Source organism: Aquarana catesbeiana, linkage group LG01, assembly GCF_042186555.1.
Source record: "Aquarana catesbeiana isolate 2022-GZ linkage group LG01, ASM4218655v1, whole genome shotgun sequence".
NCBI classification, from domain to species: Eukaryota; Metazoa; Chordata; class Amphibia; order Anura; family Ranidae; genus Aquarana; species Aquarana catesbeiana.
This window is the reverse complement of record NC_133324.1, coordinates 720830088-720854177: the sequence shown is the minus strand read 5'-3', so window position 1 is coordinate 720854177 and position 24090 is coordinate 720830088. Positions and strand designations below refer to the sequence as shown.

Below are 24090 nucleotides of genomic sequence, written 5' to 3'. Positions count from 1 at the left end.
AATATGCGCATCAATTATACAGTTCCTGAGGCTGGAAATTGTTATGTCTATTGAAGTGAATAGAACATTTGCGAGATAAGTATGCCCTATAGGCTAATCTCAGGCCAAAACTGGGTGAAAACCTGTATGGCAGATCTAATAGGAGATTCTGAATATTACAGAGGTATTAATACCATTTATAAATAACATCTCAAGTACTGCCCAATACTACATTTCCAGTTTTCAATGGAGCTATTGCAAGGGTATACATAAATGCAGAATTCTGTAGAATTTTGCAGCCAGTCAAATCATTCTAGGAGGCAAAAGCCTCTTTAAAGTGGTAGTAAAGTCTGCTTTTTCACTTTTGTCTACAGGTAAGCCTATAATAAAGCCTTACCTGGTAGGTAAAAAATGAATATTTTCTAAATGTGCACTGTTTAGGAGTTATTCACATTGGTAGCGGCCGGTGACATCATCGGCAGATGCGCCCTGCACTCTAAATGGACGGCACACTCGAGTGTGCTGTCCATTCCGATCGCTTAGCTACAATCCTGACTCGCCTGTGTGAGAGTGACACCATCGTGGCCCAGCAATTTAAAAGTGTGAACCCCGAAAGAAGCCCAGGTAAAGATGGAAGCCCTGTCAACAGGGACGGAAAGCTGCTGGAGCGATCTGCTTTACACATAAAGTCTGTCATAATGTGCTAGTGTGCAGTGCATACTAACCTGCAGGGGGACTTTTTTTTTTTTTTTTTTTAAGAGACTTTACTACCAATCAACGAGGCAACAACTAAAGATTGATGAATCCTCAGGGGATTCATTATCATCTTTTTTAATGGGTAACTCCAGATCAACTCCTAAGTTCTTGCCTAAAGCTTATATATAGGAATTGACAAAGCATTTGTACAGGGATGCACACATTTTGTGATCTCATCTCTTCTTTACCAGGTAGGTGCATAACAGTATTTTAGCCAACAATGCTGCAGGTGTTATGTCACTCTCCTGTACTGCCTCTTACCTGCTTGTTTGAGTTACTGATGGTGGCCACCCAAAAATCTCAACTAAATCATATAAGCAGCTCTCCCTCCTTGCAAATCAGCAGATCAGGCTCTTTCACTGCGAGCCTGGATTTATCTTTCAGTTGGTATGTGTACAACTCAGTACAAAAACTAATTTTAGGTAGCGTAACTACATCAACTGAACTGAACTTTGATTTCCTGGGTTTTTAACGTAAGCATAATCCTAACTTTTTCTCAGTTTGTACATATGGCTCATGGGCCTCCAGCAGGGCTCTTAAAAATACAGTGAACACATTATAATAAACATATAATAACACATACAAAAGGAAAAAACATAACATACAAAAACAATATGTAGTTTCTAGGTGTGTTATGCCACCCCACCCCCCCCCCCGAACTATCAAAGCCTTAACACCAACAATGTACAGTTTTATAAAGGAATGATGAAGGGCATTTTCAAAGACATAATTCAGCTCATAAAACATTTTCTCTAGTCTGTGTGTGACAGCTTTAAAGGGATTTTCTACTTTCAGAGAAAATGTGAAAAACACTTTTAGTGTGTAAGTCCTCCTCAGAAGTGGTCAGACAACCCAACCCCACCAATAATTTAAAGGCTGCTCCGTTGGCCTAAACTTAGCTCTGGTCAGCTTTTTCACTGTCCCACAAAAGCTGCAATGGGCACAAACCACTTCTCAGAATGGTGGGGTGAGGACCACTTGTTGCCACAAAATAAATATCACCACACCCCCTCCAGAAGCTGTGAAACTAGTAAAGTCAATGCGCATTTAGATATTGAAGGGAAATTAAGCTGAAAGCCTAAGGTCATACAATAAAATGAAAATGAACAGCTGTCACTTAGGCTGACAGCTATGAAATTAATAAGAACCATTTCCTCTTCACAATCCATAGGGGTTGATTTGCTAAAGGCAAATAGTCTGTGCACTGCAAGTGCATTTGTTCTAGATCTAAGGGGAACATGCAAGAAAAATTAAAAATCAGCATTTTTTCTTGCACATGATTAGATGATAGAAATCAGCAGAGCTTTTTCTCATTTCAGAGTTTCCCCTCAGATGTAGCGCGACTACGCTTGCAGTGCACAGACTCTTTGTCTTTAATGAATCAACCCCACTGTCTCCTTGTATGTTTTAGGAATGAAAAAACTTATGGCCATACAACTAAGGACTGAAATAGCTGTCCCTCTTTTAAAGTTTTGAGAACATGGCATGTTAAACATGAAATCAATTGTTTATCCTGAAATCGGTTTTGGTTACCAAAAAATGAAGCACAATTATAATACACATCAATGGTAAGCTTGACGTGCAATACAGTAAACATTGGATCTGTCCCCAGTACATAGAGTCCCTCAAGCTGGAGTATGGATAGTATCAATATGCTAAACATTAGAATCCACTGCCAGCAATGGATGCGTACCAAATAATAGATTTTGATTTGCGCTAAAGATCTAATCAATAACTTCTCTTAAACACTTTAAAATATATACTTTTTAAATATAAGTGTAGTATTTTTTATTACAAGTGTGTGTGAAGGATGGTCTCCGCTTTTGTTAATAACAGTAAAAGTGAAACATTTCTCAGAATTTTGTGAACCCAGACACAGGAAATTATGCAGAACAATATACTATGCTTTGATTACCAACACTTTCAATATTACACATAGGGTGCTGTGGGAACACAAGTGATAACGGCTACTGTAGATTTCCTGCAATGCATGAGCTGTATAGTGATGAAGTGCAGGCTAGTAAGAGTAAAGAGTGCATAACTAGCACGCCTTCCAGCTCTAAAAATGTAAGGCTGGCCAAATATCTCATGAACAATAAGATCCTCACATGAATTGCTTCAAGATGTGATATTGAGTGACTGCATGAACCCTCTAAATATTCCCTTCTAGTAAATAACAAACAGCAAGATTATCATAAGTGATGCTCAAAATTAGTATTAGACGGCTAGTTGTTTATTTTATTGGGCTGCTTACAGCCATCCCTATGCAGAGTCCACTAGTAGGCCAGAATTAAAGGATGATTAGGAAGGACAGTGAACCGCAAGAGTAAAGCCTTAATCACCCTTATTTCTATGATGCCTTTTACATAGGTCTCCAAAAAATGTACAAAGAGAACAAAGATATTGTTAGCTTAATGTTTCAGTTCCATCGCATTCTATGAAGAAATGAGTTGCTGCAAACAGTGACCTCCATTTACAGGGACTCATATATTCATAAAATAATAGTGAAAAGATTGCGTGTACAAACCACAAATACTGGGCCAACAGTATAGCTGAACTCTGTGCACAGTTTTCAAAGATCCCAAACTCTGGAAAGACAGCACAGAGGTAAGTGTAATTAACATTTTACATTTAGCGCTCACTGTTCTTTCTAGTTTATTTCCTACAGATATCCTATAACAGTGGGGGGTTATTTACTAAAGGCAAATCCACTTTGCACTACAAGTGCACTTGGAAGTGCAGTCGCTGTAGATCTGAGGGGGACATGCAAGGAAAATAAAAAACAGCACTTTACACTTGCACATGATTGGATAATAAAATCAGCAGAGCTTCTCCTCATTTCATGATCTACCCCTCAGATTTACAGCAACTGCACTTCCAAGTGCACTTTCAGTGCAATTTCAAGTGTAGTTTGCACTTGTAGTGCAAAGCGGATTTGCCTTTCGTAATAAATAACCCCCAGTGTCTCTAGACCACTTTTGGACTGTCCATAGGACTAGAAAGAAAGCAGTCCAGCGTATCACATTGGCACCATAATCTTGCTGCTCTAGCATCTTGGTGCAGTGCTGGTAGAATTCAGGTGCTGATGGTTCTGCTGCCCAAAAGGTAAGAATAAACTTCAGTGGTTAGCGTCAAAATTAGGATCTAGGGATTGTTTTAATGCTAAGTGATAGGATACAATTTAGGCTACTTTCACACTGGGGCTGCCAAGCATTATCGCTAAAGCACCACTCGCTTTAGCAGCACTTTTTGGCCACTAGCGGGGCGCATTTAACCCATGCTAGCAGCCGAAGAAGAGGTTAAAAGCATCTGTGTTGCGGCGCTTCCAAAGCGCTTTTCAGAACGTCCCGCAAGCGCACCGCCCCAGTGCGAAATGTCACACTGAAATTAATGGGAGGCGGTTTTCAGGCGTTATTTAGAGGCTATTTCTAGATCTAAACCGCCTGAAAATCGCCTCAGTGTGAAGCCAACCTAAGAGTTCCTATTAAGTGTTAGGGTTAGACTACATGTTAGGGTGGGGGCTGTATCCAATTGTTAGGTTCAGGTTAAAGATGAGGGACATTCTAGGACATATTTTAGCACTTGTTTTCATGTCAAAAACTGAGCTCCTGCTCTTAAAAACGAATGTGGCAGCACCATTTATGGTTTATGCCAGTAAATTCTTGACAAGAGATCACTGCATTGAGTATCACTTTAAATGTTTTTTTTTTTCTTGAAAAACGAATAATTCATTTGGGAAAAAGTTATTTGCCACTGTAGTTAAAAGTCCCAGTGACTCACATAGATATACATACACTACAAAAACGCGCATGACCCTTTTTTTGTTTGCAATAGAAATGAATCACATGGGTGTTCACAACCATGCAATCCAATTCTGCAAATTGCACTGCGTTTTGCGAGGTTTCATTAACTTAACACACCCGCATCAGTTCGCATGAACGGGGTGCAATTTGGATGCGGTGCGGAATCCACACAGAATTCACACCGAATTCCACACCGCATTGGTGTAAACCGGGCCTCAGAGTTGTAAAAAGTGTCAATGGACTACAAGCATGCTAATCAGCATGCTTGCAGTCCATTGAAAGTAAAAGTCCATCTGCTGCAGTAGAATATGGGACGTGTAGTTTATTAATTCACACAACCCTGTGCATGAATGATGTGGCTGTGATAGGAATCCCTGCCTGCTGTCAAATGGAAGGTGGTGCTAAGGGGGAGAGGGGGGGTCTTCTTGAATATGTTATACTCTAACTAAAGGTGTAACATATAAGAAAGGTGAACCTATCCTTAAAGTAAATACCATCAAAAAGACCAACTGTGATAATAGAAAACCTTTAAATTAATTTAAAGAAATGAGACCCTTTGGGCAGTAAAATAAAGGATTCCCTTTCTGTAACCTGTGGATTTTCTTGGGTCAAAAAGCAGAAAATACAGACTTAACCTGCAGCTCTACCTGCTGGGGTAATTTAGTATTGCAGCATAACCATAAAATATGGTGACACTATAAAAATTCATTCTTTGCCACTAAATCGGTTTCAGCCTACCAAGTGCTTTAAACAGCAAGGATTAAGATTCAAGGAGAACTGTTTGTTGGGACTTTAAATGAGGATTTATGAGGTCGTTCAACTCCCCTCCTCCATCCCGATTTTGGTACATGTTCTACCTCTTTTTTGTAGCAAGGATTAAGCTTCAGCTGTAGTTTATAAGCATGCAGTGGCGATCCCTCCACTTTTCTGCACAAGCCATAATAATTCAATTTTTTTAAAATCATCTATGACTGATCAGCTCAAAAGGTGCCCAGCTCACGCAGAAAACCAAGTTAAATGCCAAATGCCAGAGGCAAGGAAGCCTCTCCAATTCACAGTGTAAAAGATTCCATATAAATCCTGTATAATATTATTATTACAGACATTGGAGAATGATCAACTGATCCAGCTGTTTGAAGACTCTTTCACACTCTGACGAATGCTCCCTGGCCAAGCCTGCTCAAAAAAGTCAACCAGGAACGCTTTCCCTGACCAATTACTTCAGTTTCCCTAAGACACAATTATAAGCACATACACACAAGTCTGCCCTGTGTTGTATGTGCATACTAGTAGAATGATCTTCCAATAGACACGTTATTAGACAGTTTTTTTTGGTTGCCAGGTAATGCATGCACAGCCAGCTGTGATCTAATATTTATAGAAAGCTTTACTATAGGATTGCATTGCTGTTATAAGTGTGGGTTTTGATAATGCCACTGAACAGTGCTGCATCTGAAGAACACAATTTCCGTGAATGAACTGACTTCAGTTGTGTATACACACTTAGATTAATTTCACTCAGCATGCTAGCTGAACAAAAATGATCTAACAGATCTTCCCATCCATTCTATACAGAGTAGATGGAGGAATTTCCTGCTGCAGCTATTGTATTCTTACAGTCATAGCCAGCACCTGACAGAATACTGGAACACGGCTGCATCTCATTGGATGCAGCTGCTATTTGACCAATTTGCTACCCAACTTCTTTGATCTTTCAATTAAAGGATGTCAGGCAGGAGGGGGCCAACAGGACCATCCACGTAGCAAATTTTGTCCATTTACCAACCAAAATTAGTATAGTGTATAGTGTGAACGCAGCCTTAGATGGTTAGAATATAGATTTTTTTTTTTCTCTGTACAAACCTGCGGAAAAGTTGATTGTCCATTAGCTTTAGTAAAACAAAATGACAAGTAACAAAACTTTACATACATGAAATAGGTTTGCGGATTCTTTTTAAATAAGATAGTACCAAGTGCCTAGAATTCATAACTTTTGGACAGTCTGATGCTGTTAAAGTGTGAGAATGATTTCAGGATTGCTGAGGAGATGCTTGATCTGGTCGTGAAACTTTTCTCTGTATTGGTTGAAATGCATTATGCTCTCAGGCTCTTCATTAAACCAAAACTTGTCAAATTCATACAAAAGATAACCTGAAATAAAATGACACCACAATTCAATCTGGAATAAATGTACACAACATTTTATGCCACGGGGCTCTAAACAGCAAAATCAGAAGATAAGAAGTTAATCTAACTCATACAGTTTCATAGAGAGATTATAATAAAATGTATAAATACTTACAAAAAAACTGATGGAAGCACTTGATCTCAGGGAAGCCAGGAACCATATTATAGAAGTGAGACTTCAGGGCCCCACTCTTGAGTAAACTGTAAGCCATTTCTGTTAGGTTGATCCCAACTATTGCATACGAGTACCTGAAATAAATGCAAAGTGATGAGGCACTATAGCTCTTGAAATGTGTGTCTTTGGACTAATGGTATAGGGAAAACTGATAACTTCTAGACATGTGATGCATTTGGATGTTCTTTGGATTGTAGACTATAAGATACAACACCCTTGCTTATTATATACACAGTACTGTGCAGAAGGCTTAGGCAATTGTGAAAGTAAAGATTTATAAATTCAGTCTACACTAGATGGAAATAACATAATCTTTAGCATTGTGAGAGATCTCTTGGAATGGCCATGGAACAAATTAATTCCATATACCCAATCTTCACCCTGTTTTCTCAACAGGGCAGTTTTATTTAAAGGATATGTTCACCTTTAAAAAAAAAAAAAATAATAATAATAATAAAAAAATGCACATTTTTTTAGCAGGTAAAAAATATGCATTTTTTATTAGTAGCCTGTAAAGCATTGCACCCATGATCAACAGATTGTGGGTGTAATGCCATGGTCCTGCAGACTGTCTGTGTAGCTTTCTGCCTTTACCTTCGATACAAGCAGGCAGTTACTGAATGACAGGAAGCTCAATGAACTACCTAGAGCGCTCAACAGCCCCTGGTAGTTGAGACTACAAGCTGACAGCTGCAAAGGCTGTTGGGAGACTTGTAGTTTTCACATTCACAGAACGCTGTGAATGAATGATGCAGCCGCATGGTTGGAGCCCCACACGGCCGTGTTTTTTGTAAATTGTGACAGTGAGCGCAGGGGAGGGGGGGGCCTGGGGAGAAGATCCTCTGCTAGCTGTAAAAATATGAGTATGACATGTTACAAAAGATGAACTTATCCTTTAAGTCAGGCTTGGATTATATTGCACTAATTACTAACTTGAAGTTTAACAACCAGAATATACATCACAATTATGGAAACATTTAATCAATACCTCCCTACTATGACAGCGTGTAAATTGCTGAGTGTGAGTAACTAAATTCAGTTATTGTAACTGCAAAATCAATAAACAAAATAGAAAAAATGCTATATAGTGGAGATGCTTTCAAAAATAACGAAATTAATGTTTTTTTTATCATTTGAAGTTAAAAAATTAAAAAGTTAAAGTACATAAAAACAACTAAAACATGTTTATCTTTGCTGTATTCACCCTTTGACTATAAAACACCATAAATTCTCTAGGTACACTTGCACACAGTTAAACCCAAAAGCAAACAATTATTAAATTGCAGCTTGCCAATTCCTAGATGTGGTGGCTGCATTGGTTTTATTTTTTAGGTTTTCTTTCTTTTATTTTCACCAGGTGATCTGATAAGTCATTTTTTTTTCAACCTAACAATCTCTCCTGCAAATGAATCAGTAAGACCCCTTTCACACCGAGCTGCTTATAGCGTCAGCGGTAAAACGCCGCTATTTTTATAGCAAATTTGCGGCGCATTTCGGACGCTAGCGGGGCGCTTTCCCCCCCGCTAGCGGCTGAGAAAGGGTTAAAACTGCCCGCAATGCGCCGCAATAGCGGCATTTTGCCAGCGGTATCCCAGCGCTGCCCCATTGATTTCAATGGGGAGCAGCGGTGGAGAAGTGGTAAACACACCGCTCCTTCACCGCTCCAAAGAAGCTCCTGGCAGGACTTTTCCTGACGTCCTGCCAGCGCACCGCTCCGGTGTGAAAGCCCTCGGGCTTTCACACTGGAGCAGCTGTTTGAGGGCCAATTGCAGGCGCTATTTTTGACGCTATAGCGCCTGCAAAACGCCCTCTGTGTGAAAGGGGTCTTAAGAGTGTTGAGACAAACCAGCTACTACTGACAGGGATGCCTACAATGATCACTTTTTATTTATTAAATGTAACACCTTTATCCCAAAAGAAAAAAAAAACGTTGCTGTAACTGCAATGTTGGTTGTAGTTTAGCTTTGATTTGTTAGTGTATCTAAATCTGCCAATCTAACTAACACTCCCCTCCCCCCCCGAATAACAATGCTGCCATCTGGTTTGCCCCCTGTGCTTCATCCAGAGTGGGGGCGCTCTAATACAAGGAGGTGTGTTACTGGCCAGATCACCACTTAAAAACAGAAGGGGAAAAAGCCTAAAAAATATTACATTTTGGGTTTAATGCCACGTTAAAGATTTTGCAGGCATATGAAAAACAGGATAACATGTAGGTTAAAATAGAATTGTGAAATCAAAGGGAATTAGCTGTGTAGGAGGAATTGAACTGGGTAAGGAAAAGCAATGCTCTACTAACAGGTTGAGGTGGATGAAGACATTGCAACATAAACAATCTTTTACATGATGGCAAGACTGAGCACAGGTGATCTTACTGCATCATCAAGGTCTCTAATGAGCAGGAATATAAGGAAAACAGGTGTTTCCAGATCTGCTGGATAAGCTCTTCTGCAGAAGCACAAAATTGAGGACTAAAAATGCAATGGTCAGTCAAGGAAACTTGACCAGTGCAGCAGATGAAAGAAGCATTATGCCAACTTCCCTTTCTCATAAGAAAATGTCCAGGGACACCATCAGCTCAGACTTAGGAGACACCAGCAGGACTTCCTTGGTACTCCCATCTACAGTCTGATGAAGTCTGGTCAGATGTGATTTTCATGGAAGTGTTGTGGCTAGAAAGCCATATCTCTGATGAGGACACAAGACCAAACAACTCATGCACAAAAAACACAAGAACTGTTGTGCAGAAAAATGGCAGAAGATGCTCTGGAGAGAAAAGTCCACATTTTAAATATTTCGCTGTAACATAAGGCAGTTTGAAAAAGGCCTTGAGAACGATCGAAGGATGAATGTCTGCAGACAGCAGTGAAGCATAGTAGAGGTTCCTTGCAGGTTTGGGGCTATATTTCTGCACAGGGAGCTGGGGATTCGGTCAGAATTGTCTGCTTAACCCGTTAGCTGCCGGGTCCGTAAGTCGTAGGGACCAGATTGTTTCACACACAATCAAATGGCTGCAGACTCCTGTCCAATTGCTTCCACACACTCCTGGTAACAGCGCCCTACACCCCGTTCCCACACATTTGCTCTCCTCCCCTTCTTGTTGGTGACCTGATATATCACTTCTGGGTCACCCCGTCACTTTCCTCGGCTAGCATAGCTGGAAAGGAATGTATTGCAATGCAATTTACATTGCAATACATTCAGTGGACCCCAGCCGGCACTGCATGTCTCATTAAAGAGGGCCTGTCACCAAAAAAAAAATTCATTACATAGGGAACTCTTTGTCTCTATGTAATGAAAAAAAAAAAAAAGTTAAAGCGTTACTACACCCAGGACCCTGCATTCACTATATCTGGTCTTCCACAGTACATGGAAATGCAATTATTTTAGTAAATATAAACTGCTAAATACCTTTTCTCATCAGCAGTATATAGCAGTCTTGTGGCTTTTATCAGTATCCAACCAAGCACTGGTTAAAGCTTGTAGGGGGAGTTTTCTGACTGTCTTATGAGACTACTGACCCTCTGCCTGGACAGTGCTGATCACATGCACCCTCCCAAGAAAAAAAAAACCTCTAGAAATACACACCAAACTGAGCATGTGCAACCTGACTCCATAGACTCTGTGTTATCAGGAAATTATTTCAGTGGACTCAGTGGAAGGAAGGGAGAATCTGTGCATACAGGATCAAACAGCCGTTTTACATAATGCAGAGGATTAACCCCTTAGGTTCCACAGTGAGTATAACAAGCATGCTTTACTGCATATACAGACTGATTTTACTGTTGTGGGTTTAGTAACACTTTAAGCAAAAAAAAATGTTTTTAACTGCAAAAAAATAAAAGTTACATCCAAGCATATAAAATCCCCCACAAAAAATGTTGAGGCCCCCCACCCCCACATACACTAATGTAAACACAAGTGTCTGAGGCGCCTACGCATGAAAATGATTGCAATATATGTTACATATTGCCAGGCATGCCAGAGTGAGAGCAATAATTCTAGCACAAGACTTCCTCCGTAACACTAAACTGATACCTATAGGGGGCTTTTGAAGCATCACCTATAGAAAATATAAAAAGGTACTGAAATTTGTCGCCATTTCATGGGCGCACACAAATTTAAGGTTTGGCATGTTGGGTATCTATTTACTCTGTGCAACCTCATCTTTTATATTTTACTGACCATTTGGGTAATTTATTGCGATTGTTTGCCCAAAAATTTACTCTAGTGTGCTTTTTACTGAAAACGTTTCCTAGACTTTTGCGGTAATATCGTGTGACATAAAACATTGGCACTACCACTATTTTATTCTCTAGGGCAGTGATGGCAAACCTTGGTACCCCAGATGTTTTGGAACTACATTTCCCATGATGGTTAACTACACAGAAGAGTGCATGAGCATCACTGATTTTTTAAACATGTGTGCAAAAATGGCTCTGGCAGCGAAAAGGTTAATGCTGAAAATTACATGCAGCTACTTATCCTTCATGTAATACCATCAGTGAGGTATCTGATCAGTCCCAAATGTATTCTGTGGAAGGATAATGACCTCAAACATACAGCCAAAGTCATAAAGTATCCTCAGCGAAAAAGGAACAAGAGAGCTCTGAAAAGAGAAGGTATGGTCCCCACATAGCCCTGATCTCAATATCCTTGAGTCTGTCTCTGATTACATTAGCAGACAAACTACTGAGACAACCTAAATGCACAGAAGATCTGTGGTTAGTTCTCCAAGATGTTTGGAACAATCTACCTGTCAAGTTCCTTAAAAAGTGTGTGCATGCGTACCTAGGAGAATTGATATGGCTTCAAAGGCAAGAAGTGAACACACCAAATATTGGTTTATTATAATTTTTTCTGCTCCTTATGCACTTGGTAAGTTGTTCATTGATACATAAAAGCTTTTAATAATTTTTGAATAGTATCATTTTTACCACACTTCAAAAACATATAAAAATGTTACAGTACTGTATTTGTTTAATATATATATATATATATATATATATATATATATATATATATATATATATATATATATATATACATACATATGTTATCAGCTAATTGTAGAAGTCATTTTGGTGAAACTACTGCCATCTAGTGAAATCACTGAGATGTTACAGTAAGTGACAGGTGTGCCAGCATCACCATATGCAATGAAGCAATACAGAGTGGTTTTAGTCAATGACCTAAAAAAAAAAAACAAGTAAGCAGTTCATGAGTTCCGAGTTCACTGGCTGGATTTTTAATTGCATCTATGACTAGACCAATAATTTGTACCATCAAAAACAATGGTGTCTATCATATTCTTTTTATTTTCAACTTCCCCATTAATAAATCCAGGCAAATCGCACAATTCTGCAAAAACAGCTTTCATGAATTTCCTTGCTTCTTTCTCCTGCCATATGCATGTTACAGAAGAAGTTCTTTGCCATATATTCTTACCCAATTTTTGGATGATTGGAATGAGAAAGAATTGCACGGGATTCTTCTGTATAATGTCTGCTAAAATACCTGCAACAGAAAACAAATAACTGAATGACTAAAGAGGCAAAACAAAGAGTATTTATACATTTTTTAAAATGTTTTATTCCATAAGTAATAATACGTTTATTTATAAAGATTTTTTGTTTATCCTGGTCCTCATTTCCTTCTTTTACATGCGCCGCCTCTGAATCTGAGAACTGAGAGATCAAAGTCTGCTGATCGATCAGCTCTCGGTCTTCAGTGAGCAGAGAGCCAGTGACTGTCACCGGCTTTGTGCTCTGCCCCTCCAGGAGCTGTGGAGGGGCCGGGAGCAGAGGGCTCAGGGTCCCAGAGGTGCACTGGGAAGCTGAGATGGCTGCTGGTCTAGGTATGGATGGATCCTGACATTAAAGTCGGGTTCTCTTCAGAGTCTGGACTGGCTAAGTGGCATCAGCCGACAGCAGACTTTAGTCCTCTTGTCAGCTGAATATGGGTCACAGGAGTGCAGAATGAAGTGCACTCCTGTGACCCACAGGAGTAGGGCCAAAAGAGCTTTGGTTATACTTCTCCTTTAACAAAAAAAAAAAAAAAAAAAAAAAACATAAACAAAAAAAACACTTTATTTTACCATAAATATTAAATTAACCTTATCTGATATTTTCCACAAGAGGATACATTATTAAAATTCAAACTTCGGGGCAACTGGCTTGAGATATGGGATCTTCCCACCCCGTGTCATTGGTAGCTCATAGAGCCGTTTTCTTAAACTGTAACTGCAGCCCTTTTTAGTCACTAGATATGACTAGCTGGCTCTCATGGTATGGCGTTAACTATCACATTCAAGCCATTTGACATTTCTGTGCTTTTTGTCAGATGAAGCTTGCACTCTCATTTCCCTTCTCCCTCATTTCTCTGATAAACACAAAAGCTGGGCCTGCTGGATATCAAATTGTTTGTTTCTCTTATGTGATGATGTTCTATCCTTTTCTTGCGGACTGTGTTTATTGTTACACACATGGTCCCATAGTAATAAGTAGTAGTCATCTAGATCAGAGAAAGCACGATGGGAACAAATGAGAAACTTGGTCAAACCCTATCCTTATTGTTTGCATTGGAACTGGGAGTATGGGACGGGGGAGAAAGGTTAGCGTGGAAAAGGGGATGTTGGTTTTATCTGTACAATTTGAAAGATTTTCAATTAAACAAAAAATACACTTTCCATCTTTCTAGCCATGAACTTTTTTGTTCATCCTCATAAAACAGACAAAATGACATGGCCCCTGTCTATCAATAAGCACTGTAGGTGTTTCACAAACAGTGACTGCGGAGTCTATTGGTGTCAGTCAGACATACCCTGTCTGGTAGACTCTCTGTGGGATAAGAGGATCAGAAATGTACAACTAGGAAACAGAGCTTGTTCATATAAGGAACAAATATGGCTGTTGCCATGTACACCTACAATTACAACTATACACACAAACATGATTTTAAAAAGTTAACCCAAATTGATAAGATTATTTATATTGTGCTGATCTCTCACGAGTACATAAAAAAAAAAACAAAAAAAAAAAACACACACACAAACAAAAATGCTATAGTTCTCCTAGAAATAGGAATGAAGAAGATATTGGGGTGGAGGCAGTTGCTGCTACTGCCTATTCACGCGTGCACCCCCAGAGTTGAAGATCGGGACTATCTTGGTACTTGATAATAACTTACAGTTGAGAAGAACATAAAAGTTATATAAATTTTAAGTATTGCAATACAAAATTACATAAATAATATATACATACAATAATAAAATCAAGAATATATACCACACTGAATACAGTAAATAACAAGTGGAACCCGCAAATTTTCTGTAGGGGGGGTATACAGGACTTTTATCTCGACCGGTTTCGCGGTCTAAACCGCTTCTTCAGATTATTTATATTGTGCTCATCTCTCACGAGTACATAAAAAAAAAAAAATAAAAAAACACACACACACACACACACACACATTAAAATGCTATAGTTCTCCTAGAAATAGGAATATTTTTTTTTTTTATAAAACAACTCTGACTGACTGTGCAAAACACTTACAGTAAGTTTGCCAGTCCTAGAATGCCCATGCCACGAAAATCAGTTTTTGGATCATCACCTTGAAAGCCAATGTCACCCCACTGTTTAGTTATTCTGGACTTCAACTTCTCATGTGGCATAAGCAAGTCCCAGAGCTGAAAAGACAAATGACAAAATGGAATATGTTTAAGTGAAAGTATGCACTGTATTACTTTGCAGCTGGACTCCTAAGGAAGAATGTATAATCTATGCAAGTATTCATTAGAAATCGTTAAGAGAAGTATGTTTTTTTTTTGCTGTTTTATACTTACCTAGGTGAATGCAGCATCTGTCCCCCGTCGCCTCTGCACTGAGAACCGAGCTATTAAACATCGCCGATGGCTCGGTTCTCACAGCTCCCCGAGCAGAGAGCTGCTGACTGTCAACCAGCAGCTCTCTGCTCTGCCATACCCCCCCCCCGCACGCTCTTTGGAGCACTGAGCTGTGGAGGGGCGGGGAGCGCCATTTCAGGTTCTTAGCAGCTCGCTGAGAGGCTAAGACAGGTGTCAGTCCAGGCACCTGGTGGATCCAGACTTTATTGTCGTGATGACATGGTGCCTGGGCTGATTCCAGTGACGTCAGCAGAGAACGGACTTCAGACCACTTTCTGCTGAAAACTGGTCATAGGAGAAGCCCAGCCAAATGAGCCCAGGCTGGACTTCTCCTTTAAGATGCATGTAAACTCTAATGCCCTGTACACACGGTCGGACATTGATCGGACATTCCGACAACAAAATCCATGGATTTTTTCCGACGGATGTTGGCTCAAACTTGTCTTGCATACACACGGTCACACAAAGTTGTGGAAAATCCGATTGTTCTGAACGCGGTGATGTAAAACACGTACGTCGGGACTATACACGGGGCAGTAGCCAATAGCTTTCATCTCTTAATTTATTGTGAGCATGCGTGGCAATTTGTGCGTCGGATTTGTGTACACACGATCGGAATTTCTGACAACGGATTTTGTTGTCGGAAAATTTTATAGCCTGCTCTCAAGCTTTGTGTGTCTGAATTTCCTATGGAAAATGTGTGATAGGCCTACACATGGTCGGAATTTCCGACAACAAGGTCCTATCACACATTTTCCATCGGAAAATCCTATCGTGTGTACAGGGCATAAGAGTGCATAACAGAGTAAGGCTTTCATAAAAAAAAGAATTGTGACCGGAGTCACTTTGTGGGAGGAAACTCCGTTTTCAGATCCCCAGGCCCCTCTTATGTGCAAGTTATCCTGTGTCTATTAGGAGCACAGGGTGACCGAGAAATTGATGGAGAACTACTTAATGCAGTGGTTCTCAACCTGGGGGTCGGGACCCCCTCGGGGGTCAAATGACGATTTGCCAGGGGTCACCAAATCCTGGGCTGTTCCTGAATCCTGCACCATTCTCCCAGCCTACTTGCGGCCGCCCAGCAGGGCTGTCCCTGGAGCCTGTGGCTGCCCAGTTGGGCTGTTCCTGGAGCCCGCGGCCGCCCACTCAGCCTCCTCACAGCCGCCCATTCAGTTCACGGCATGGCTGGGGGGGGCAGACACTAGAGGTCAGCTGACTGGTGAGGAATGTGAAGTGGGGGGGCTGGAGGAGACCCTATCTCCTGATTTCGACATAGGTGTCACTGCTGCAAGACACCACAAAGTCGGAGACACAGTGAAGCCGGAGATACAGTGAGTAACAGTACCTGCGATTATAGTTGCCATTAAAAGTCCCCACTACAGTTCTCAGATCAGCAGATGACCTTCATCAAGGAGCACCTAAGTTGGCTGATCAGAACTCCCCCGAGCACTGCCACTGATCCCACCCCCCACCAGCAATGCCACTTATCCCACCCCCACTCATCCCATTCCCCCCACCAAGGAGTAAGAGAAGGCATAAAATGAGAGAATACATGGAAGGGAGAGGAAAAGAGGGGGGGGGGGAACAAAGAAAAAGGGAGAGAAAGAACAAGACAGACGGCTAGAGAGAGGGATGGTGAAAAAAACATGATAAATTAGGATTGAGAGAGATAAAAGGGAAAGAAAGGAGAACAAAGAGAAAGAGTGGTACATCCTAAAATGTACCATAAGGGGTTTTAATACTGTAGGAGTGGAAGGGACTCAGGGAGCGCCTAAATGTCCGTGGGTTAGGGGCGCAAATTACTTGTCTTGCCTTGGGTGCTGACAACCCAGGCTACGAAAATAATTTTACTGTTAGGGGTCCCCACAACTTGGGAAATGTTATCAAGGGGTCACAGCACTAGGAAGGTTGAGAACCACTGACTTAATGGATGCTGAGAGCGTGGTTTGGATTACTATTTATCAACAATATCCCTTAAGAAATCTATGAAGATAAATGAATTCCACTTGGTCAGACTGTGAGACTCATAACCACTTCCAGCCACTGTACATAAACAGCTAGGTGGGCCTTTTGTCGTTTTGAGTGGACATTCAGGGACATCCTCATAATGAGTGCTCACAGCTTGCTGTGATCACAGGATCCAACTGAGTAGAGATTGGGATATGGGCACTGTGATTGGCCTTCCCGATTACGTGACGACGGCTGTGTCCAATCACAGCCGCCACAATGTAAACAGACACGTGTCTCTGTGGCAGTTCTCCCTACCAAGATCAATGAGATTGTACTTTCATTTGAGTACAGTGTTGCATGACTGCGCAATTCTCATTCAAAGTATGACAGCCCTGAAAGCTGAAAATTGGTCTGGGAAGGAAGGGGGTGAAAGTGCCCAGTACTGAGGTGGTTAATTAGCTCATGTTAAATATATCACGGTCAGCTATTAGTTGCTAGAGAGGTGAATTGGCATAGTTTATGTTGGCTGTTCCTTAGTTATGTTAATTATATTCCTGTATACAGTTGCCTTTGCATACAATAAAGTGACTAGGCTCATCTGACCTGGTGTACTATAAAATCTGTGTGAGTTTTAAATAAACAGTTCCAGTTCTCATTAAAGCCATTGTCGGCTAGTCTTGTATGGTCAGCTATAATATCTGGTTCCTGGTTCAAGACTGGAGGAAGTTGTACATTCTCACACATATGGATATATGTGAGAATGTGTTTCATACTCACACATATCCCAAAAATAAGAGGATCATTCCACTTTTCAGGGCAGTGGGAGGGGTCGTGCAAATCATTCCTTTACATCCCAAACCGCTAAATACACATTTAAAACCTCTGGTGTATAGTGCAAATCAGTGGCGGCTGGTGGTATATTTTTTTGGGGGGGTGCATTGTTTGCCGGCTTCCCCTGTGTCTCCTCCCTCCTCCTCCTCCTTGGCGGCCAACAGGATCGCTTCTCCTCTCTGCCAATTGGGTGGCGGGTTCAGGACCTGCTTCCTGATTGGTCAGGAGGAGAATCAGGAAGACAATAGCGAATATTAATGTGCTATTGTCACACAACTGGGTGGGCTCAGGGCGCAGTGCTCTGCGCCCCGAGCCCACTCTTTTTTGAAGCCTATTAGAGCCTCTGGCTCTAATCACGTGCTTCTAAAAAAAATAAAAATAAATAAAAAATCTATCAGAATCCATGTTTCTGGCACCCCGCATGTAGATTAGAAGGCTGGACGCATGGATTAGGTGGGCGGCGCCCCTGCGTCCTGCATTACGGGCCACCACTGGTGCAAATATGGATTCATATTATAGAGCCATTTATGCCAAACAATATACAGCTGTTTTCAGGCTTTTTGGACATCATCGGTACAGCGCATGGAAACCACAGCTTCTATGGAATAGGGCTTGAAACCCAATGAGACAGAATAACCATACAGGTTATGGTTTGATTCATTTTGGTGTACTGTATTTTGGTGCGGTGTTCTTTCCAAAAAAAAAAAAAAAAAAAAAAAAAAGAGTGCAGGTCCTCCAAGTTCTGAACAGCTGAGCTACATGACAGCATATTAATTTGGAATGGACACATGGTTGCCAATATATGGATTAAATGACAAGTTCTGAATATAACAGTGTATGCAATTGTTTAATTTCACATTTGCACATGTCAAAACTGCTTTTCTCCTCATACAAGTCAGTTTGAATGCAAAACAAACCTAATAAAGCTTACAAGATGGTCAGAAGAAATGCAGAGACACTTCAAACTAATTTTAATTACAAACTGAACAGACCTGAAAGCATGCTACATTTGCCCATCTACAAAATTCCTCAAAAGTGGCTATAAACAACCTAATCTTTAAAAAATGTAGGAACATAGTTTAGCCAATGTAGTGTAATGTCGTTTAGGGGTGGAGTGTTTCAGAAAACAGAATTTTCAGAATATAATAGCATTTCCTTTTTTTATGGGTAAAGGAGGATAAGACTGTCATTGCACATGTACTACATACTACATTTTACCAAATCAGGGAGAATATCAAGGGCTGGTCACAATGGTACAGTGATGTGATTGAGGATGGAAGGGTATTCTGCTGTCAGCTATGTGTCTTTAACCAGCCTTGGCCATCAGTATTGCTAAAACCCAGAGATGATCTCACATTCATGGAAAGGATGGGCATTTCATCCACTGGTTCATAAAACTAAATATCTACTACTCACCTCCATGAGCTGCTGCTCGTGCTCAGGGTTGTCAGAGTCATATGGCTGTTTTCTCACATCCTCTACCTCTAAAAAAAGTTTCTTATACCCAGAGATCTGCAACAGGCATATCCTCAAGTTTATCTGAAATCTGAAACAGAAATAATCTACTATTGATAACAACATAAAATCCTGCACAAAATCTCTTTGCAATAGTACTGAGCTCATTACACAAGTACACCATTTCCAATACCACAGGCACAGATAAAATGCAACTCACGTTAAACTGATCATTGTGTTTTTTTAATGCATTCTAAATTCATTGTTCTTTTTATATTTATAATCACACATCATAGAAAACTAAAGTCAAAATATACCTATGCCTGTGGGATTCCACAGAAATAGTATAGCGGGCACCTTTATGGATGAATGCACATAGATTTTAGAGCTTACTAGGAGCCCCAAAACTGAGCATGCTCATTAATGCTCCAGCTTGGAAAATAAAGTTAATGCCTAGTTTGATGCCTCCCACATCCTCATAACCAATTGATAGGTTTGATTGCCAGCCTCAGTGGCCAATTGCAAGGTACATCTCCTGACGTCTTTCCCAAAACCTTATGTTAAAGTGTTTTGGATAGCTTGAGGGAAGGTTAGAACCTCTGTGATATTTTATTTTGCTCTGTCTGTCAAAGTTGCAGTGATTTCCCTTTGCTGGTGACTGCTGCCACTGGGACTAGATGTGAAGGGAATCTGTTTTATTTCTGTATCCCTTTTGAAGAGGTATCCTCTAATTTCCTGTCGCAGAACAGAAATGAAGGAAGAGCTCCTATTACATACAAAAGAGTAAAAGAAAAAAATGTAGAAGTTCAACTATAAGATAAGTATGTATACTGCTAGGTACTAATTCTCTTAAGGCATAAGGCTCAATATCACACATCAGTTGCCAGGAGATATTATAAATGGGCATATGGTCCCATTGCTGGTGTGAGTGAGGTTGGCGACCTGGCTAAGCAAATATATGTCCAGTCAGGCAGGATAATTGTAAAGTATATGGCAAATAGCTAATAATTTAGAGATTCGCGTTTCTAATGTTAAAAAATGTAGCAGAGCTCTTCCGGGTCCAGTCACACGCAGCCTCGGGATATGGAGGGCTCAGAGGTGCTGGCTGGGCTCCCTGTGTCCTGCGCCCACTTCTTCTACTATGTGGGTGTGCTGGCCGCCTCCTGGTGGGGTGTGAGGGCGGCGTGGAGCCTGCTGAGTGCAGCCCGGGTCTGGGTTCTGGGGAGAGGAACGCAGGTGGGCCCCGGCCTCGGGAAATGGGCAGTTGTAACTGGAGCTACGGATGGAATTGGAAAGGCGTACGCAGAGGAGCTGGCGAGGCGTGGAATGTCCATCGTCCTTATCAGTAGATCGCAGGATAAGCTTGATGAGGTGGCCAAAAACATCCGAGAAAAGTTCAAAGTGGAAACCAAAGTAATTGCGGCAGATTTTGGAAAACCTGCAGAGATCTATGAGCGCATTGAGGTGGGACTGAAGAGTCTAGAGATTGGAGTCCTTGTAAACAATGTGGGAGTTTCATACGAGTATCCAGAGTATTTCCTTGACATCCCGGACCTGGATAACACTCTGGACATGTTAATAAATATCAACATCACCTCTGTGTGCAAGATGACACGCCTGGTGATGCCCGGAATGCTGGAGAGATCCAAAGGAGTCATTCTGAACATCTCTTCTGCTAGTGGCATGTACTCTGTGCCCTTGCTGACTGTATATTCTGCTACCAAGGCGTTTGTGGATTTCTTCTCCCGGGGTCTGCATGCAGTATATCGGAATAAGGGGGTCACGGTGCAGAGCGTTCTACCTTTCTTCGTTGCAACAAAACTGAGCAAAATCCGCAAGCCAACGTGGGACAAACCCAGCCCTGAGAATTACGTCAGATCCGCCCTGAACACTGTGGGCTTACAGACCAGAACCAACGGCTACCTGGCCCACGCCCTTATGGGTTGGGTCACTGCGTCCATGCTTCCCTCCTGCCTCGCAATTAAACTGGCTATGAATATGAACAAAGGACTCCGGGCCCGATTTCTGAAGAGGGCCAAGAAAAACTAGGAACTAGTTTTACCAACAAAGTATTTCTATAACCTGATCGCTCCTTGCCTTCTACCAATCCCATAATATATAAAGGGCTTCCAGTGTAAATAGGAATCATTTGAAGACCCGTAAATTAGTCCCTAACCTCTTTACTTCCTTGGTTTCTATCTTTTGCTTTAGAATATCTAAATCCTGTTTTTCAGGTAGTTTATCTTCAACTCAACTAACTATGCATTTCAGCTCTATTGCTTTATTTCCCTTCCAGTTGTATGTAAGCTCATGCAGATTAGGATTTATAACTGATAATTGCTACTACTTCTTCAAAATGCTGCCTCTGTTATGTTTAAAAAAAAAAAATCTTAAATGGTCATATCGATACATGTGAGGCCACCATGATAGTTTAACATAAGTGTTAACATGACTGTGATTTTTACCTTGAATTAAAACAAACATTCGGTTCAGAAAAAAAAAAAAAATGTAGCTGAGTCTTAGGTTGGTAAAATATTCTTCTCAACTTATTTATCAGTCACTTATTTTAAAAAAATGCAGCTGTGGGAACAACTGGTGCAGTGATGGTGCCTGCCCTTCATACCTATAGAAGAGTGTAATAACATACTAAGAAGAAGGTGTGGGAAGCAATGACCTCTGGGCTATGCAGACAGAGTAATCATAGGTCCTGCATTGTCCTTGCACAGCAGCTGGGAGACCTCCTGAGTAAGTATTCATAAAAAGTGACTGCAACGCTCTTTAGAATTCTCTTGCCTGCAACAAATGTCGGTGCTTGCCCCAAATTTATGTACCTGTTGGGAGGAGATTCAAAAAAGCAGCATACACCCAAACCTATAACTAGCCTTTGCAGTAAGGTGCACATGGAAGGGCAACGCACATCACAAATATTTCTCAGCACATTTACCTGCTAGGTTGCAAAAAAAAACAAACTGACCTAACAATTTAGACAGGGTCAATTTGGGTTTTTTTGGGTTTTTTTTGCCAGGCTAGCTGGTAAACGTGCTGGAAAATCTTTGTTTGTTTTTGATGCTGGGAGGGGGTAACAGCAAACATGCCACCCTGCTAAACAGTGTATAGAGAAAGGCATTGTGCCTGTCTCTGTACACCAACACCGACTAAGAGTCGGTCTTAATTACCTCCAGTTCTATTATCCACAAACTGGAGGTAATTGTTTTTTTATTTGGTGCAGCCACAGCGCCACTTTGTTAAGTGGCGCTATTAGGAACTACCTAAATCTGTGGCATGTAAATCAATCGTAACTGGCGCAGGACTTTAAAAGGGCTATCCCACCAGTAAAATGGCATAAATAATGCTTTGCTGAATTCCCCCCCCCAGTTTTGCAAGTATGCATACATTAAATCTTGCCATTCTGCTTTAAATTCTGTCATTGCTCTTTGATGTACCAGCCATTAACCTTCAAACAACTCAGTGAAGTACAAGGGAAACAGGAAATTAACTCCCTGTCGACTACACTCCAGTTAAAAAGTGGATGCAAACCTAATAAAAAATCAATTGCGAAGTGCTTTTTAATCAATAGTCTTTGCTTTTATACGTAATTTTTACGGAAGTGAAGACAAAATATCTGGTGATCATCCAGTCTCCTGTGTCCTCTGCAGATTTATGTTCTATCCCCAGGTTCAGACCTACAATAGCCTTGCGCAGTTTGATCTGAGTAAAATTGTAGAATGACTGACCTAAGCACCATTGTGAATTCGGAGTGTCTAGAGATGTCACTCATCCCTATAACTACACCTACAGCATTAGGCCACTGCCCAGGTCTTCAGAGCACTTAGTGATATCCATCATCCCTATAACTCCACCTACAGCATAAGGCCACTTCCCAGGTCTTCAGAGCACTCAGGGATATCCATCATCCCTATAACTACACCTACAGCATTGGGACACTGCCCAGGTCTTCAGAGCACTCAGGGATATCCATCATCCCTATAACTACATCTACAGCATAAGGCCTCATGCACACTGATGCCTGGGACTGTATAATGTAAAATTTAGGCGTATTTTACAGTCTGTGCCCAGGTTGTACATACATGCTTGCACATGTTTACACCAGTACTCTTGTATACAGGTGTACAGCCATTGTTTTCTATGTGTGGCTCCCGGTCAGGTATATATGTCTGACTTTTACGTGCGGTGCCCATTTGCGAGAAGCCTTAGGCAAATTCCTAGGTGTTTATAGAATGAGAGAATTCCTAGTATATTCGATGTTGGCAGGACATGCCGAACTTCATTTACACTCGCAACCTATGGAGCTGGTCTGAGAGATGGACACTCAATCACAAAACTGCAAAAAAACAAAAACCAAAAAGCGGCGCTTTTTTCAAACAAACATTTAAAAACCGTGCAAGAAATGTGTTGCTAAACTACATTAGTAGGTTTGCAACCTTACAGATACTTTAAAGTGTTTGTTACCCCAGCAGTTCACAGTCCAGATATGTGCCTGCTGTACCATGTACTTGTATGAGGAAGTCTCCTGTTCTCTTTGTATTGCTTCCTTATGTGAAATCCCTGGTGTTCCTGCAAGTCCCTCTGCTTTCCTATCAAAAACTGACCACACTAAGTAGAACACACTGTGGTCAGTTCTCTAGCTATGCTGGAAACTCAGTATGCTCTCCTCCAATGATCAGACTTGTCCTGACATGCCCCCACTGCACAGCCATTAACTGGAAAGCTCAGTGTTCTGCTGTTTCTCATCCCCCAGCTCTTATGCAGCTGAGAACAGAGGGAATGTGATCACTTCTAAAAAAAAGGTATTTATAAATATATTTTTATATCTATACAAAAATGTTTTGCCTTTCATTTCTATTTAAACTGAATTGGTTGTTTTATAAGGTGATCGTTTACAATCACTTTGAGCATTATTGTCTGGTCAAAGACCTGCGCCAGTCTTTTACTGGTGAATGAAGGGGCATCATATTAATGTAATTCCTTCACTGTATACAACACAGCTTTTACTGGCTTATAGTGCCAACCATGTTGTGCCATTGATGGCAGGA

The 24090-nt window shown here is 40.9% G+C and overlaps 1 protein-coding gene and 1 pseudogene across 1 annotated transcript in view; one reads left to right on the top strand and one right to left on the bottom strand.

The window, feature by feature from the left end:
• Nucleotides 1–93: 93 nt before the first annotated feature.
• The window catches only part of ELMOD2 (ELMO domain containing 2), a 44741-nt gene continuing 20744 nt past the window's right edge, over nt 94–24090 (bottom strand). Inside the window, exons 5-9 of the mRNA XM_073604128.1 lie at nt 18998–19127; nt 14451–14584; nt 12346–12414; nt 6841–6974; nt 94–6689 (exon numbers count right to left, since the gene is read on the bottom strand). Coding sequence (XP_073460229.1) covers nt 6550–6689; nt 6841–6974; nt 12346–12414; nt 14451–14584; nt 18998–19127 — 607 coding nt within the window. The 3' untranslated portion in view covers nt 94–6549. The remainder of the gene's footprint in view (nt 6690–6840; nt 6975–12345; nt 12415–14450; nt 14585–18997; nt 19128–24090) is intronic.
• On the top strand, nt 20077–21455 carry LOC141111904 (very-long-chain 3-oxoacyl-CoA reductase pseudogene; annotated as a pseudogene).